The following is a 15493-nucleotide window of genomic DNA, read 5'->3' on the forward strand; positions in this document are numbered from 1 at the left end:
GAGTCGGGTTAATTTTACAAAGACATCTGTCTAGTTCCATTTTAGAAAACCTGCATGGTCTCCAGTGGCTTCTTTAGAAGGTTGCAGCTCTTCCAAGTCTCCCATGACACTTTCTGCCAGCCCTGTGCGTGCTCCTCTGATGGCACTGAGTGCTATATTTAGTCAATCAAATCTCGACAAATGATTAGAAAAAAGGACTGTAAGCATTTCTAAGGTATCCAAAGTTTGTAGGCATAAGTGTGGTAGTTCCACTGGGGCAATGAATCCACAGCTGAATGGTGTTGTGCTGCAGCACTCATCTCCAGATGGAGTCACTGAGTCCAAGTGCAGGAAGAGAAAGAAGAAACTGTGATACTGTGTTATTTATTGAAGGGAGAAGATCACGATTTGGGCAGCTCATACTCAATTCATGTTGTTCAGCTGTTCCCAGCACATAGGAAGATATTCTATAGGCAGTTTTATGCTGTGATGAGATGTTAAATGGCTAAAACTACCTTCTGATATGCCAGAAACAAGTGCTCAGGGTGGCCCCACCACAAAACTTCCCTCTAAGTCCACATTACATACATTGCAGAAATACGTTAGAAATGGTTTGCTAAATGTGGCAAGTGCAAGTGCTGTAAATTTTAAATGGAAATGCTCAGTAACATCTGTTGCTGATGGGTTCAGTGACTGTGCTTCAAGTTGGGTAACTGAAAATTCCATAGTCTGATGCAAAAAAGCCAAGACACATACACTTCTATTCTCCTTCCAACCATCACATAGTCTTTATTAAGCAGAATATTAAATTAAATCTGAGCAGCATTTATCTCCTAAAATTCAGTTTTTCTTAACATATGTCGGATAAAATCCATTCCATCTTCTGTCTGATTTTTAACTGCTTGCTAACACAGTACCTGTTGCAAACTGCATATGGTAGTAAAAAAAGTGATGAGATACTTGTCTGGATTAAGAGTAAGGCATCCAACATAAATTTGAGTAAAATGACCTTAATTTAGCAAAGTACTTCAGCTTTAAGCATGGAAATAGTCGATGAATCACATGCTTATCACTCATGTATGATGTGTGCTTCTTGCTAAATTAGGCATAAATTACATCTACATATTGAATGGCAGCAAAAGCCCAGTAAAAAGACAAAAGCAATCAAGCAAGCAACCAAAAACACAAAGAAAAGATAAACATGAAAGCTTTGGTTCAGAAGCAATAGTTTCTCAGATGTAATGCAGTCCACATAAGGCCTGTTTTGTTTTTTCTCAGTCACTTTATTATTTATTGCTCAGTATCAAAAGGAATAAAACTGACATTGATTAAAGGCCATTGTGATTTGTAGGTAATATTCATATAATTCTTTGAATAGTATGATGCACATTGTAGGGATAAATCAAAGTCATAGAAGACTGAAAAAGGGGGAATCACAGTATGATGCAATCATGTAAACAATAGCACATATGTATAGATTAATACAGATTTCCTTTTCTCCACTTGACAGGCCTGATCAAAAGTAGCAAATATTTCAGTTGTCACAAACATTTGAGTTTTTCCTTTGAATGGGTGAATATATATATATATATAAAAAATAATCTTATAAAGCAGACTGGATTAATATGTCTCTACTGCTTTTCCTCTTGATCCTTAAGGATTATCAGAATCCTCTCCCACTGAGTTTATTAGTTGTTTAAGAAAATGAGCTGAGCAAATGTTGTTTGAAGTCAAAAAGAAACCCCTGCTGATATTCCCACAGAAGGTATGAAATCAGATAGCTTTGATCAGCCAGTAGTTTGTTAATAATCAATATGGACTGGTTGCATTATAAAGGGCTGTGTTTCAGCAGCTGGCAGCCCTGCAACTTCCTCTGCAATAAACGATGCATAAGAGCAGCAAAATATGTCTCTAAGAGACTGAAGACCAATCTACTCTGACAACTTCTGGTCAAGTGTAGAGTTCACCTGGATTTTATAAGGCTTTGAGCAAAATCAGCAATTCAAATAGGGCAACTCAGCTACTGAGACCTGGGCTATGCAACACAGCTTCAACCTGACTCAATACATGGGAACAGGATCAGCAGCTGCTGTTTTTAGAAAGAGCATCAACTTTGCAAAGGCCTATACTAGCCTGGCATGCAGCAGCAGGATTTAGGACACCAATTTGTGGTTAGTCACAGAAAAGACAGGCATTTAGTTTCAAGCTAGTCAAAGAAGGCATGAATTCAGCAGGGAGCTTTAGGATAGGGCTTAATGTCTACATCATAATACATGCTAAGCTGTTTAAGTGTATTTGGTGCAATTACATCCAATTAAATACTTGGAAATTAGGTTCTCTGTCTTCAAATATCATAGGCCCCTGCTCTACAACGGAATTGGCACCAACTGACTTGTGTAATTTAGTCAGGACGCCCAGGTCCCACAGACTGCTCCCTGAAAGGTTCCTGTGCCCAGAACACATTTGAAGATGGAGGCTTATATGGACAAAACAGGGATATCTGCACAGTCTCACCAGCATGGAAAAGACTCAAGGGGTGATCACGGTGGTTTATGCCAAGGAAAAATTTATGTTGGTGTATTTACTGCTGAATCTGCAAAACCTCTATTTAGCAAATGGAGAAGAGAGCTTTGGTGTGTGAACATACCACCAAGACACTCACTGCCTTTCTGTCACAAGTTCTGCATTTTGATAATTACAGACTTCAGTCCTGTGTGCAGCCTGTCCTTTCCTAATATTTTCAGCCTTCCAGTGGGCTATATAACTGTTTTATTTTTTTATAAATAGGATTAATATAGAAAATGTTTTAAGTGCAATAAACACAGAAAAATATAAAATGTTTCAAGCCTGTGGCTGTCTCCCAGCATTTTACCCATTTTCTGTATCACCAGATCAGGGTGAAGGAATCACAGAGCGATGCTTCCAAGCAGGCTTGTGAATCCAAGGATCAGCTATTATTGTGACCTATGAGAGCAGCCAACACACACCCAACATATGCTGAGAGCTTTTGTTCATATACAGAGAAAACAAAGGACACACAAATTCGCTACTCTTTCCTATGGGAAGATTGCACAGAAAGAGAAAGTTGCCAGCTTCCAGGGCACAGTGCATTTCTCGAACTGACATTCACACGGTGTCTCCAAACTTATTTTTTGTGAGACTAAACACCAGGACTAAACGCTGAAACTCAGTTGGTATTGGGGACAAATCTGTAGAACCACAGCCACACTCTACTACAAGCATTGGACTGTAGTACGAGGACAGTTTGAACGGTATTTTCCCCCCTCCCCCAAAATACACACTTCAAACAAGAAAGCAGTCCAACATTTTCTAAGACACAAGAACAGGACGCTAGTTTAGTCCTTCAGAACAAGCTGTCTGTCTCCGTCAGGGTTGTAGCAGCCATCTTGCACCAGAAATCAGCCCAGGCTTTGTTCTTCTCCCTCCCTTACCTTATTCCTGTTACAATCCAAGGGCCTTTCATTTCCCTGGTGGTTTCAGACTACATTTTCTTTCAAACATTCAACTTCTCATATTTTTTTGTGTTGCCGTGGCAGTCTAAATGTCTTTTTCTTCATGTTGTTGCAGTTTTCTCACAATTTCCCTGAACATCTGCAAGACAGCCCATCTGGGTTGACACAGTGTGAGATGAGGCAGACAGGCATTGCCAACAAAGGGCTCCCACTGCAGGGAGTGGGCTGTTGGAATCAGATGTTTTCTAAGACGTCTATGGGGACAAAGCCTTTCTTCTTCCCACTGTATACCTTGATAAAGCCATCGTGTTCCTTTTCAGAAGTCACACAAATCTGAATAAAAAAAAGGTATCAAAATGTTAAACTCTTTGCCATGATCAAAGAGACAAATTATTCCAGGGTATATATCAGGCAGGCTAGACATCCTGCTAGTTACATCTATAAGTAGAACAATCCCTGTTGGACTCTCACTGCTTTGATAAGAATCTCAAACTCACATATTTAGAGACTTACCTTTCCCCTGTCTCCCTGAAGTGCCACATAAGCCTGAGAGATATCAAAATTGTTAGGGACTTTGTGGTGGATAAAAGATTTTGAAACTTGAATGTTGACTTCAGCTACTGTAATGATCATGCTGAAGTTGTCTGTGTATGAGAAAAATGGGTATTTCAGATCATGAGCTGACTTCCTCAGCACCTAATGGTGAAAAGTAATCATGGGTCCTTGTATCAGCTGACCTGAATACATGCATATTCTCTTTTGCATGTTAAAGGAGCCTCTATACTTCTGAGACAGCAGTGGATTATGACATTTACTCAGCCCTCGCACCTGCCTGTTTTGGATACCAAAATGTGTGACCCAAATCCAGCTCCTTGAGACAGTTTCCATAACACCTGCTCCACAGGGAAGCAGTCATGAAACCATGTGGTCTTTATAACAGCACAAATATTACACTGTGGTAAAGACTTTCATTTCCTCCTGACCTTTCTCATCTCAGGCATTTCCACTTTAAGGTCCTTCTTGGAACCTCTGGTAATGGCTGAGCCATTTGAAGGCCTAGTGGCACAGGCACATTAGACTGGGCACAGCACCACACCAAATAAAGACTTGTTTTCAAACGTCTGTGCCAAAGAACTATATATTTCCTACTAGTCAAACAAGGTTAAAATATAGCTGGAAAACTGACAGTACTATTGAGACCACTCCACACACTGATTTCTCATGATGTCAGTGCCAGCCCTCTATCTGGACTAACACTCATCTCTGTCTGATAAGTATTCACAATGTTTATTTACAATAATTCACAGGATATGAAACGAACAAAAATAGCTCTAATGTATTCCTGGATAAATCCATTTCAACATGACTATTATGGGTGACACCTAAATACCATGTCTGAATTCTAGGCCAGCTTGTCCTGCTGTTGCATAAAATTTACTAGCAGCACTGATGCTGCCAGAAGGAAATGAAAAGTTATAAGAAGGTGGTGAAGCTGCTTCACATTTACCACCTCTAGTATTTGGAAATATGTAGGTGGATCTCTGTACCTGCAGACAAAGTTTTGGAAAGAAAAAGGACTCATTAATTTTCTTACTTATCCTGCCTACTCAACACTAATGGAATTGGATCCCTGGGGCAGAATGACTGAGCGCACCAACGGGGCTGACATGCAATTAGAAAGAATAATGTATTGTTGTTTGGGCTAAATCACATGGAAAGCGTGGGAGAGGTCTAGAATTGATGCTGGCTAGTTTAGGTTCTGTTGCAAAACAGCCAAGCTCATTTATGTCATGAATTCCCAGCACAGCATCTGCTTTCTCTGCAGTCCCATCACCATTCAAAACAGAGAGTGCAAAGCACATGGACAGTGAAAGGTGATTCTAACTACTGCTTTATGGTGGTCTCTGTCTCTGAGAAAGAAATTATGAGAGAAAAAGCCTGCAAAGAAGCACAAGACTAAGGATAGCAAAGTACAGAAGACTATTCAAGTGTGGGAAGGAACATTAGTTGAAAAGTTCCCCTTTTCAGTTGATCCCTACTGCCATGAGCCTTTACAGCTTCTCCATAACTAAAGCTGGGTGGTTAAAAGGAGTGATTCACTACATCATTGCATTTTTCAATGCAGACAACTGAAGATGTCTGCAAGACTTCTAGCTTTTTGATAGGAACCCCAAAATTATCACATCTCTAGCAGGTCTACATTGCTCATTAAACCTGGTGCATTTTTTTGCTTAACCTCTCTGGTGCTGTGCAGAACATATTGCAAGAACAGAGTTGTTTTCCCTGTTGTATTGTCAGCAGAATGATTTGTGGACAAAAGAAAAATACTGAGTTTTCTGAACACTGTTTTCCTTTGTTTTTGGAGTGAAAAATATGGCAGATTTCTTCTATTTTCAGTGGAGTGGGGTATTATTATTTTTTTTGTTGTTGTTGTTGCTCATTTGAGTGCTCCTCGATATCAATGAGTCCTTTGCTAGAGTGGTAACTTCAGATCTTCACTGGGCATGAGGTGTACAATGCCTTTATGTGAGAACTCTCACTCTACATACCAATACACTGATCTGAATTCTCCCAAATTCCAGCTGAAATTCTCTCATACTAAGACACTAAGCCTTGCACGTGCCAGACCCCAGATGGCAGAGTTTTTTCTCACTACTTTCCAAGGAAGGTTAGAGTTCAGGGGCAGAATAAGCTGGCCACAAAATGTCACACTTTCATAATCCTGTGCCACTCAGGAGGTCTCCTGGGTCTGTGACAGCTGCTGGAACTTTGCAAAGCCCTGGAGCTGCTCCAAATTCTGCCCTTTTCAGAGAAGACTGAATAAAACACCATCTATGGCCACTTTTGCTCTCATCCCCTTTTATGTATGCTGCCATCAATTTAACTCACAAGTTGTAGCCTGGAGATTTGGCTCTTGATTTTCTTACATAGGTGTAAATTCAGAGTAATACCGATGAGGACATGGTAGCATCCAGAGTTTTGGATTTCAGCTGATGGATGAGCTGTTGTTGAGGATTAGCCTTGATGAGAGATGGCAAAGAAGATGGTTGTGAAGGAAGGAGGTGCCACAGGTACCAACAGGTGGTTATGGTTTTCTGAATTAAGTTGGAAGCTGCTTCAAATGGCAGCTACTCATGCTGGCATGCTTCGGGTGGCAAGCTGCTGGCCTGACTACAAAAGTGAGCCACAGAAACCACTCTTCAGTGAATTTGGTAGGAACACAAAGGGGGATGGTTGGGATTTTTCCCCTGCACTCTGGCTCAAGAGATTAGTAGTGGAGTAAGCCAGAGGGCAAGGAACAACATCTCAGGCTGTTTCTCACTCAAAAAGTTATCTTCAGAGTTATCTGAAAGTGGGATCTATAATTATAAAGTTGCTTCCCCATTCTTTCATCTCATTATCTTAAAAAAATAGTAAAAAAACCCCTGAAACATTCAGATTGTGACTGTTGTCTGAACTTGTCAACAGCTGCCCTGAGAATTTTTTATCTGTCAGTCAGCCCTGAGCAGGTGGGGGAGATGTGCAATTAGGAAATTGTCCTTTGACCTGCATGGTCATTCCTGTTCTAAATCCTGTGCTTTGAATTTGGGCTTAAATGGCCAGCTCTCTCTGAGGCGTAATTTTGAAATTGCTGTAACTTTCTGCAGCTCTTCTTTCTTCCACATAATTAACCCATCTGACAGCCACAGACTGGTTCTGATGAAGTAGGACTTTGGTTATGAGGGCAGTACAGTTTCAAGATCTATCTTGGAGCCCATAGGGAGTGCCAGGTCAAGAGGTCTGCAAGTTCAAGTTTTCTGTTTGTAAGAATGACAGCACAGGGACACTGTGAGCTTCTGTATCTGCTGCTGCCAGTGCACCAAGGTCCTCACCTGTGTGAGCCTTGTGATGGAAATGCTGAGCAGTTCAGTTTCCATGCCCATAGAGTCATAGTGCAAATGATGATGAAGGGTTTTGTATCAGTTGTTTCACTAACTTTTGGACCGAGAACACTGTCTTGTTTTACCTATATCACTGAAGGTTTTAAAGAAGACTTGGACTAGACTGGATGATCTGTGCCCTTGTTTTGGACTCTTGCAAATATTTTGTGCCACTCAGCATCCCTGAATGAATGGGGACACCCATCCCTTCTCAGCAAGACTGATGTCACTGCAAATCAGAGAGAGCTGGAAAACAACCCTGTTCCCTTTTAGCCTAGTTGTGAGGTGCAGCACATAGAGCTGGGGAGCACATGAAGAGCTGCAACATTGCTTTCAGTGATGATTTTGCCTTTTAAGTGTTCTAATTTGAATGCATAAGTCACTGTGACGAAACTGATTTTCAAAGGCGGCTGAATCACACTCTTAGAAGCTCAGCTTCTTTTACAGGATCCCAAAATATGGGGACATAAAATAACTCCTAGGAAATGAGGTGAAAAGCCAGGTAGCAACAAAGCAACCAGGCTAATCAGAAGACCTGAGAGAGGTGGATTTCCTGGGTTTGTAGATCTGTCCTCCAATCCTGCCTTGTTCAGCCCAGCCTTGTGGATATGAGACATTTGTAAAACACCCACCACAAAATGTTGCATTGACTTCTATGTAAACTCACAGTGCACTCTGGATGAGGCAAAGAGCTTCTGACTCCCATTTTGTTACAAATGCCACGATTTGGGGTAATTTCTGTTGCCCAAGATCACTTGCACAATTTAAAATCAATTGTTATTTTAATACAAAAAGCCCAGCTCTAAACTAATTTGTGTTAGTGTGACTGTAGGTGTCAGAGGCAGCCAGGAAAAGGTGTGAGTAGGATCTTTTTCAATGTAAAAATAGACATTCAAACAGCAGATTATTTTGACTTCTTTAAAAAATAAGGATGATCAAACACCTTAAAGGCATTTTAAGAGATGCTTTTCCAAATATTGACGATATATTAGATATTGTGAATTTTTTAAAAATTTTGTGAATATAGGTCAAATCAGAGCCTGTCATCACACAAAGAAGTATTTGTATAATGTTTGGTAATGAATTTGGGTAGTCTAGGGCAGAAGTTACAGGCTGGAGAAAATATGATATATATACAAGTGATGATACAATCAGAGTTGGAAATTATGCAGTTCATATTGTTTGTGAGAACAGCTTGAAAGTGAGGAAAGCCACCCAAATTGATCAGATTTGGTTTCTTTATTGATAATCTTGATTTACTTGATGTCAGGGGCTGTGCCTGCCTACATCCTACAGATCCCTGATTGAGCCTGGTGGTGCCCAGTCATTTTCTGAACTGGTTTTAAACTCAAAAATCTGCCAGTGAACCTTAAATTCCAAGATGCTGGCATCTCTGAAGCAGTACACTTTTTATCCTTCAGCCTGGGTTTCGTATTGGGTAGTGAAATTTTCAAGGGATCCTTTGTGAAGATTAGCTTGTCCATATTGCTCAACATAGGTGAACAAACTGTGGTTATTCTTCAGCCCTCTCCCTGAATATTGGCTTTGCCAGAAAGGGTGCATGATGCTGAAACTCCAAATGTTATTTCCATGGCATCAAATGATGCCATGATGATTCCAGAAAAAGTATCACTCACTGTGCCTCAAACTTTGAAAGTATTTCTGCTTGTATCTTAAAATGGCTTTTCCTAGGGTAGCCATGTAGCTTTGTTGATATGAATTTATTGCCTTTTGCCTTACAAGAATAGACTCTTTACCCAGAAAAATTCATATAGGACATGAGAGGACGGAGACCTGAAGAATAAACCATGGGAGGTATCAAGCAATATAAAGAAAATTCATATTATTCTCACAGGACCAGTTTTTCTGTTAGTGTATCATCCTTGCTTTCATTGTCAGAATGGTTCTGTGCTCTTTTTAGACCACATGGAAAGTGACTCAGTGAAGTAACTTTGCCGTCCTATAGTCACAGGGATTTATTAGACCAGTTAATGAGTTTTTCTAGCTAAAGTGAGACTTGACAGGAATAAGTAGTGATGAATAATCTCCCCTGCTTGCTAATCTGGAAGAAGTCAGTGCTTTGCACATAGTACATGTATTGCATTCACAGCAGTCTGAACACTGTGCCTGGAGACAGGTAACATGGCTGATGACATTCCACAGAAATTCCCAACAGACCAAAAGACAAATAAAAAAAATTGTGCCTAAGTTTTCCCAGAAGTCCCAGTCAGATAACTTTGGTTTTGCCATGCCTTCCCCTATTGCACCTCTCTCTCTGCTTCATGTGTAAAACAGTGGAGAAATAAAGGCCAGAAAATAAGAGAAATGGCTGAAGAAAGAAGAAAGGAAATTTGACTTTGGAAATACAAAATACATTTTTAAAGTAAAAAATTCTCAATAACAATTAATTTTATTTATTTTTTTATAATAAGAGTTTTTCCACAGTGAAGGCAGAGTTGTTTTTTATAAAAAATATGAAAAAATTGTGCTCAGTATGGAGGGAAGCAGGAAGCAGATAAATGCCCATGGCCTCACTGGGGCTGTCCCACTTGGACATTACTCAAAATGACCTTCAAGCTACTTTAATGTCCTCCTTTTGCACAATGTGTGTGAGAGAGGAGCAGGATCTGTTTGCTATGCTCCTTTCCTCTCATGTCTCTGCATTCGTGTGTTTGTGCAGTCTGATCTCTGCCCCCTGTTTCACAACAAATATTTATTTATTTCTTCCTCTGAAACCTCTCCCACATGGAGCAAGCAGCAGACAGCATTCATATTCAGCCTCAGCATTTGTGTGGGCTTGAGATAGAGCTGAAAAAGTTTTTTAAGGAAAGGAGGTAGTAGGGGTACAGGATTTATTCATGCCTTTCTTTATCTCCTGCCTTGCCAGAGAGGATGAGGCACCCTGACTCCGAGCTCCCTTTGTGATGCTATTATGAAAAAGGGACAATAGGATGGTCCTTGTGTTTAGATGAAGCTGCCAGAGCTGCCCACTTGGAAACTGAGGTTTTGTGAGAACTGAGGCAAGCAACTGGGCTCTCACTGCTTGCAGCAGCAGCCACGCTGACAGAGATGATCTGGTACACCCACTAATGAGAAGTGACACAGATCTTGACCATTCCCTCATGCTGGCATGCCATGTTCCAACACTACCATTTCCTCCCTTTGCCCTTGTGTATTGCTTATTTTAGAACATAAAGGCTCCAAAAGCTCTTGTTCTGCTCTGGTAATATTTATTTTTTTCTATGTGCACAGACAGAAAAAAATTAAAAGAGATGTTGGGTAAAAAGAATGTAAGGACTTTCTTTCTAGAAACTGCAGAGCTGCCAAATGTACTATGTGTACAGGGGCAGCTAAAATATATTCTGGTCACTGTATTTCTGTGCCTTCCTTAAAAAGCTGTGTGCACCCAAGGATTGTTAGCACTTTTATGTTTTGCTATGCCCACAAATCAGCAGCAGCCAAGCTGTAAGTTAATCTTATTCACCAGTGCAGTGAAGCATTAAAGAAGTTCTGTATGGAAAAATCTACAGCCCTCAAGTCCACACTGGTTCTGACTTCTTCTCTGCTTTATTAAAATCAGTGGCTGTTCAAGTTATAAGGCAAACCATTTCTGGTGATGTGACACAGTTGCCAAGGGCTTTGCAAGGTGCAGTGAGAAAATCTACCTTTCTATTGCATCCAGATTTCAGAGAACTCAAGCTGTGTGTACCCTTAGTATGTTATCATCCTAATTAGATGAGCATATGCCACAAACCTGTCCCTTAATGCAGGTTTTGGGTCATGGCTTGTGCCTAGTGAACCCATCTGAAGGACACAAAATAGAAGGAGCTGCTGAAAATACACTAGGGTGAATGGACCCTGCAAGTCCTCACCATATGTAGTACTTAAGCTCACAGGAGCACTTAAAGCTTAAAATAAATTACAGCCCGTAGAAAGGGTATTTAAGTGGTGACACACACAAAAAAAGGATTAAATATACCTTGCAACTGGAGAACAAATGTCACATTTAGGATTTACAGCTTTGTGTCATGCTGTCTTAACTCTCTTCCTGTTGAAGCAAACACAATGGGCTGTGTTTAGATCTTTAGGTAAATCAGGATCTGGAGAGGGAGGTACTATCCTTTATTAGATTAGCTCTAATAGTGGGGAGAAAACCAGATCATTTTTCTGGCACACGAGGTCTACTGCTAAGACTCTGTGTTCATCTCTCTGAAGTCAGTCAGAGAATGAGAAATATATAAAGTAACACTATGAATGTCTGTGAAACTGAAAATTCAGGCTATGTTGGGCATCAAGTATGTGTTTGCACAAGGCAAACACTGTGCTTAACTGCCTACTAGACACTGTTACCATTCAAATAATAAACCTTCTAAAATTGCAGTAAAAAAATCTGCCTGTCCTCATGTTGCATAATCTTCCCTTCAGTCATTGGTAAGACTGCTGGATGCTCTAGTGAGTCCAGTGAGCGTCCAGCACAGAGGATCTTACCTGGTTCTCTTTCAGAGTTATCTGTCCCTGTTCCTTGCAGCCAATGAATGTTCTGATACACCTGTAAATCTTCTCATTTTGTTGCACTCTCTGAACAAAGTTAGCAGGAAAATATCCAGTTCTGTCATCAATTCTCCCCTATGAAAGAAACATATTGATAAAAGAAGATTGTTAACAGTAGAAGCTTTAATACAATTTCAGTATTGAAAACAATATATTTTTCCTTTTGGAAAGAAAACAGATGTAAAGTGATTATCACATACCTTCCACCAGTCTTCATTAGAGTCTTCCAGAAGTGTGATCATATCTCCTGGCCTGTGATTAGAAGAGGGATAGGATGTAAGATGACTTACATAATTGTCATGTTGAATCAGCTTTCACAATTCCCTTCTAATAGGAAGGTGGTCCTCACATGGTTATTTTGTTTGAGTGTTCATTGAAGGTAGGGCCAATAAGGTGGCAAGGTTTTCTTCAGTCACACATGTTAGTGTAGAAAGGCAGTCTCTGTATCTTGGGGCTAGATCTTTATTTTGAGACAACATCTATGAACTGGAAGTTTTGCTTCTTATTTTTTAAGGAACTGTTTAAAATACAGTCCCTCTTTATTAAACACATTATTGTTTTATTTTAAGACATTTCACACTGTTGGGACACACTACTTCATCATCTGTGTTTTCAAGCTGTGATTGCAGAAGGAAGGCGACAGGAAAATAGTTCTATTTTACTGACAAAGGCAATTAGTCAGCAGGGATATAATTCTGCCCAAGAATGTCTTTTTTATTTGAATGGGACATATTTACCTTTCTAATGTGTGGTGCTGAGTTGTAATTGCTAAGTATCAGCATCCAGCTGACTAGTTCCAAAGCAGAGCTAGGAGAATAATTTGGCTGGAAACACTAATAGCAAAATTTGCTAAGCTGATTTTGTGCAGGTAGTTGAACAGTTATTTGACCTTTTCCCCCCCACTGGTGGCACTTCATCAACATTCCTACATACTTATAATAGTGGTATGTTGTAGAAATTAAGTGGGAGACCATTTCCAAAGGGATTAACTCCAGAAAGCTCTGTTTGCTGGATAAGGGACATTTCTTGATCTTAATAAAATTAATTGTTGACCCCTAATTATTCAACGTTCCCTGTTAGGTTCATTGTATTGTTGAGGTATCAGCACAAGAGCCTGTAAACACATCTGGAGCATCTGTTATGATGGATAACAGGTCCAATTTAACAGGGTCTTTCAGAGCATGCTTAGAAAATGTGGATCTGTCCAGTATGCAACTGGAGGTGTGGTCAGTGGTGGGCATCCTTGGTCCCCTTTCCAAGTGGTTATCATTGCTGCTGAAAACTGGAGAAACAGGCATTTAGTCTTCTAAGTGTGCAATCTGAAACAGGATTTTGTTCAAGCCCTCCTCAAGAACATGCTTCAAGATGTTTGGAATAATTAAATGTTACTGAGGTGAGGAAGGAAGCTAGAGAAAATGGACAATTTGGTATCCCAGTAGAAAAAGATTTTTTTTTCAATGGGAAAGAATATATGAATCCTTTACTACAGTTAATATTTAATACAAAACACTCAAATAGATTTTAAGGGAACCTGCAACTTCAAAGTGAACAGACTGGGGCCAATGCCACTGGAGCCGTTACACTGAAAGGAAAAGCACTTTCAACAAGAAGGATTTAGAGAGCCTTCTCCAACCCATACTCTTCAGCCTGGTTGTTAGAAAATAACCCAGAAAATATAAATTTATTTGGCTGTCAAAGATGGCAACTGAACCTAAAGTCTCTCCCTGTCACTTGCCTGAGCACAGAGAATTTTAGGTTGAAGGCCTGTTGATTTTGTTGATTTTCTTTTTCCTAGAAGAGAGCTAATATAAATGTCTTTAATCTCCAAAAAGGACTCAAAATAGAAATCCCATCTGGACCTGTTATTCTTGCACCCTAGATTTAGGCTGCTAATCTCTGATAGGGGGTAGCCCACTTGGTTCTTACTACTAGTTGAAATCATTCAGGTCTCATATTTTTCTTCTGTAAATCACAGCTTTGGAAAAGTTGTCTGCTCTACCTCAGTGATCTAGGTTTCAGGAGGTGACAAGGTGGCAAGTCCCTACAGGGACTCCTGTAGGTCCCTTCCAACTATTCTATTCTATTCTATTCTATTCTATTCTATTCTATTCTATTCTATTCTATTCTATTCTATTCTCTGCAGTGTCTGAAACATGGTGTTGCTTTCTTTAGGATTCTCTCTGGTAATGTAAGGCCATCTCTTAGAATAAGTGTATTACTCCAATGTCCTACTTTAATTATGCCAGAGCACTGGAAAATCCAACTGACTGCTCCTGCTGTTAGGGAAGAAATTCAGGCTGTGGTAAATTCCAATTTCAGCTGAAATCAGGGCTACACATCTTCACTGCAGTAATCTGCCACTCACTGTATCCTCTCAGAGATGAGCTGGGAACTCCAGAAATCTGCCCTAACTCTTCCTTCCCCAGCTACTTGCCTTTGGTATGAAGGAGCTGATCAGTGCCTGGCTGGTTCCCAGCTTGGGTTCCCAGGACACTGCTTGACAACATTGCTCTACTGAACCCACCTCCAGCTAAATGGGAATTCATGCAGCAGAGTTGGATCCTGCCTGGCTCTGCAGTAACAAAACAACATTACCAGCTATTGGGCATCCCTTATGGAACAATGTTAACACATATATTACTGAATTTCTGACCAAGGGACAAATAGCACTGCTGTGGTTGACAACCACTAGTCTAAATCCTAGCTGGTATCCCTGGAAAGAGCCTGGTGTTCCCTGAAAGAGAATGTTTCAGACCAGACGCTGCTTTTCCTCCTAAAATGTGGAACAGGAGGATTTTGAAGGTTGATGTGTTTTCTGGATTTCTGTGTCTGGATGAGGATGGTAGTCCAGTGCAGGCTTGTCTGAGAGATGTTCTACGTCATGGAAGAAATGCACAAGATGGAATACACTCCTAAAGAGCAGGATGCAAAGTGGAACCTTTCAAGCAGAATAGCTGGCAAGTTGCACTAAAGGTTGCCATGTAATGTGGTTATTTCCTGAAGAGACATTCCTAAAATAATGATCAGGAAATGCCATTAAAGCAGAATGATAGGAAAACTTGTAATTTCCGTGTTACATCCCCCCCTTTAGTTCCAGAGCAGTGAGAAGGCACAGCTGGGAACAGGAAAAAGGCTTTCAGTGTTGGAGATGCTGAGGAGAGGGACATTTCTCTATCAATTCCCTAAATTCTGTGGCACATGCATGATTATTTTGATATAGGGATGCCTTGAAGACAGGTGACATGTTTCAAAGTAAGAACTCCAGCAAGACCATGCAAAATGTGAGCAGCAAGAACAAAATAATTTTAGTGAAATAAAAGCTGTCCTTTTCCTTCACTGGGCTTGGATTAGACCTTTTAATGCAAGCAACTGATGCAGAACTGAGGAAGTAAGTCCTAAAAATAGCAATTAATAAGGTTATTTTGCAAAGTTCTCACTGAAAACACTGCCATCCAGCAGCTGGACACCATTCTCTTTTTTCAGACACAACTGAATAAGAGGGAGGATCAAAGAGGACTGGTAAAATTTTTAGCATTAATATGAGAAGTGGTGAATTCCTAGCTGAAAACT

General features: G+C 40.3%; 1 protein-coding gene across 2 annotated transcripts in view; it reads right to left on the bottom strand.

Moving 5' to 3' along the window:
- Positions 1-737: 737 nt before the first annotated feature.
- The window catches only part of STAC (SH3 and cysteine rich domain), a 72459-nt gene continuing 57703 nt past the window's right edge, over positions 738-15493 (bottom strand). For both annotated transcript variants that reach the window (XM_071429676.1, XM_071429677.1), the window contains 3 exons: positions 12124-12175; positions 11861-11998; positions 738-3785 (listed from right to left, as the gene is read on the bottom strand). In XM_071429676.1, coding sequence (XP_071285777.1) covers positions 3687-3785; positions 11861-11998; positions 12124-12175 — 289 coding nt within the window. In that variant the 3' untranslated portion in view covers positions 738-3686. The remainder of the gene's footprint in view (positions 3786-11860; positions 11999-12123; positions 12176-15493) is intronic.

Source organism: Agelaius tricolor, unplaced genomic scaffold (genome assembly GCF_023055355.1).
Source record: "Agelaius tricolor isolate 1412-34295 unplaced genomic scaffold, bAgeTri1.0.p SCAF_6, whole genome shotgun sequence".
Taxonomy (NCBI): Eukaryota; Metazoa; Chordata; class Aves; order Passeriformes; family Icteridae; genus Agelaius; species Agelaius tricolor.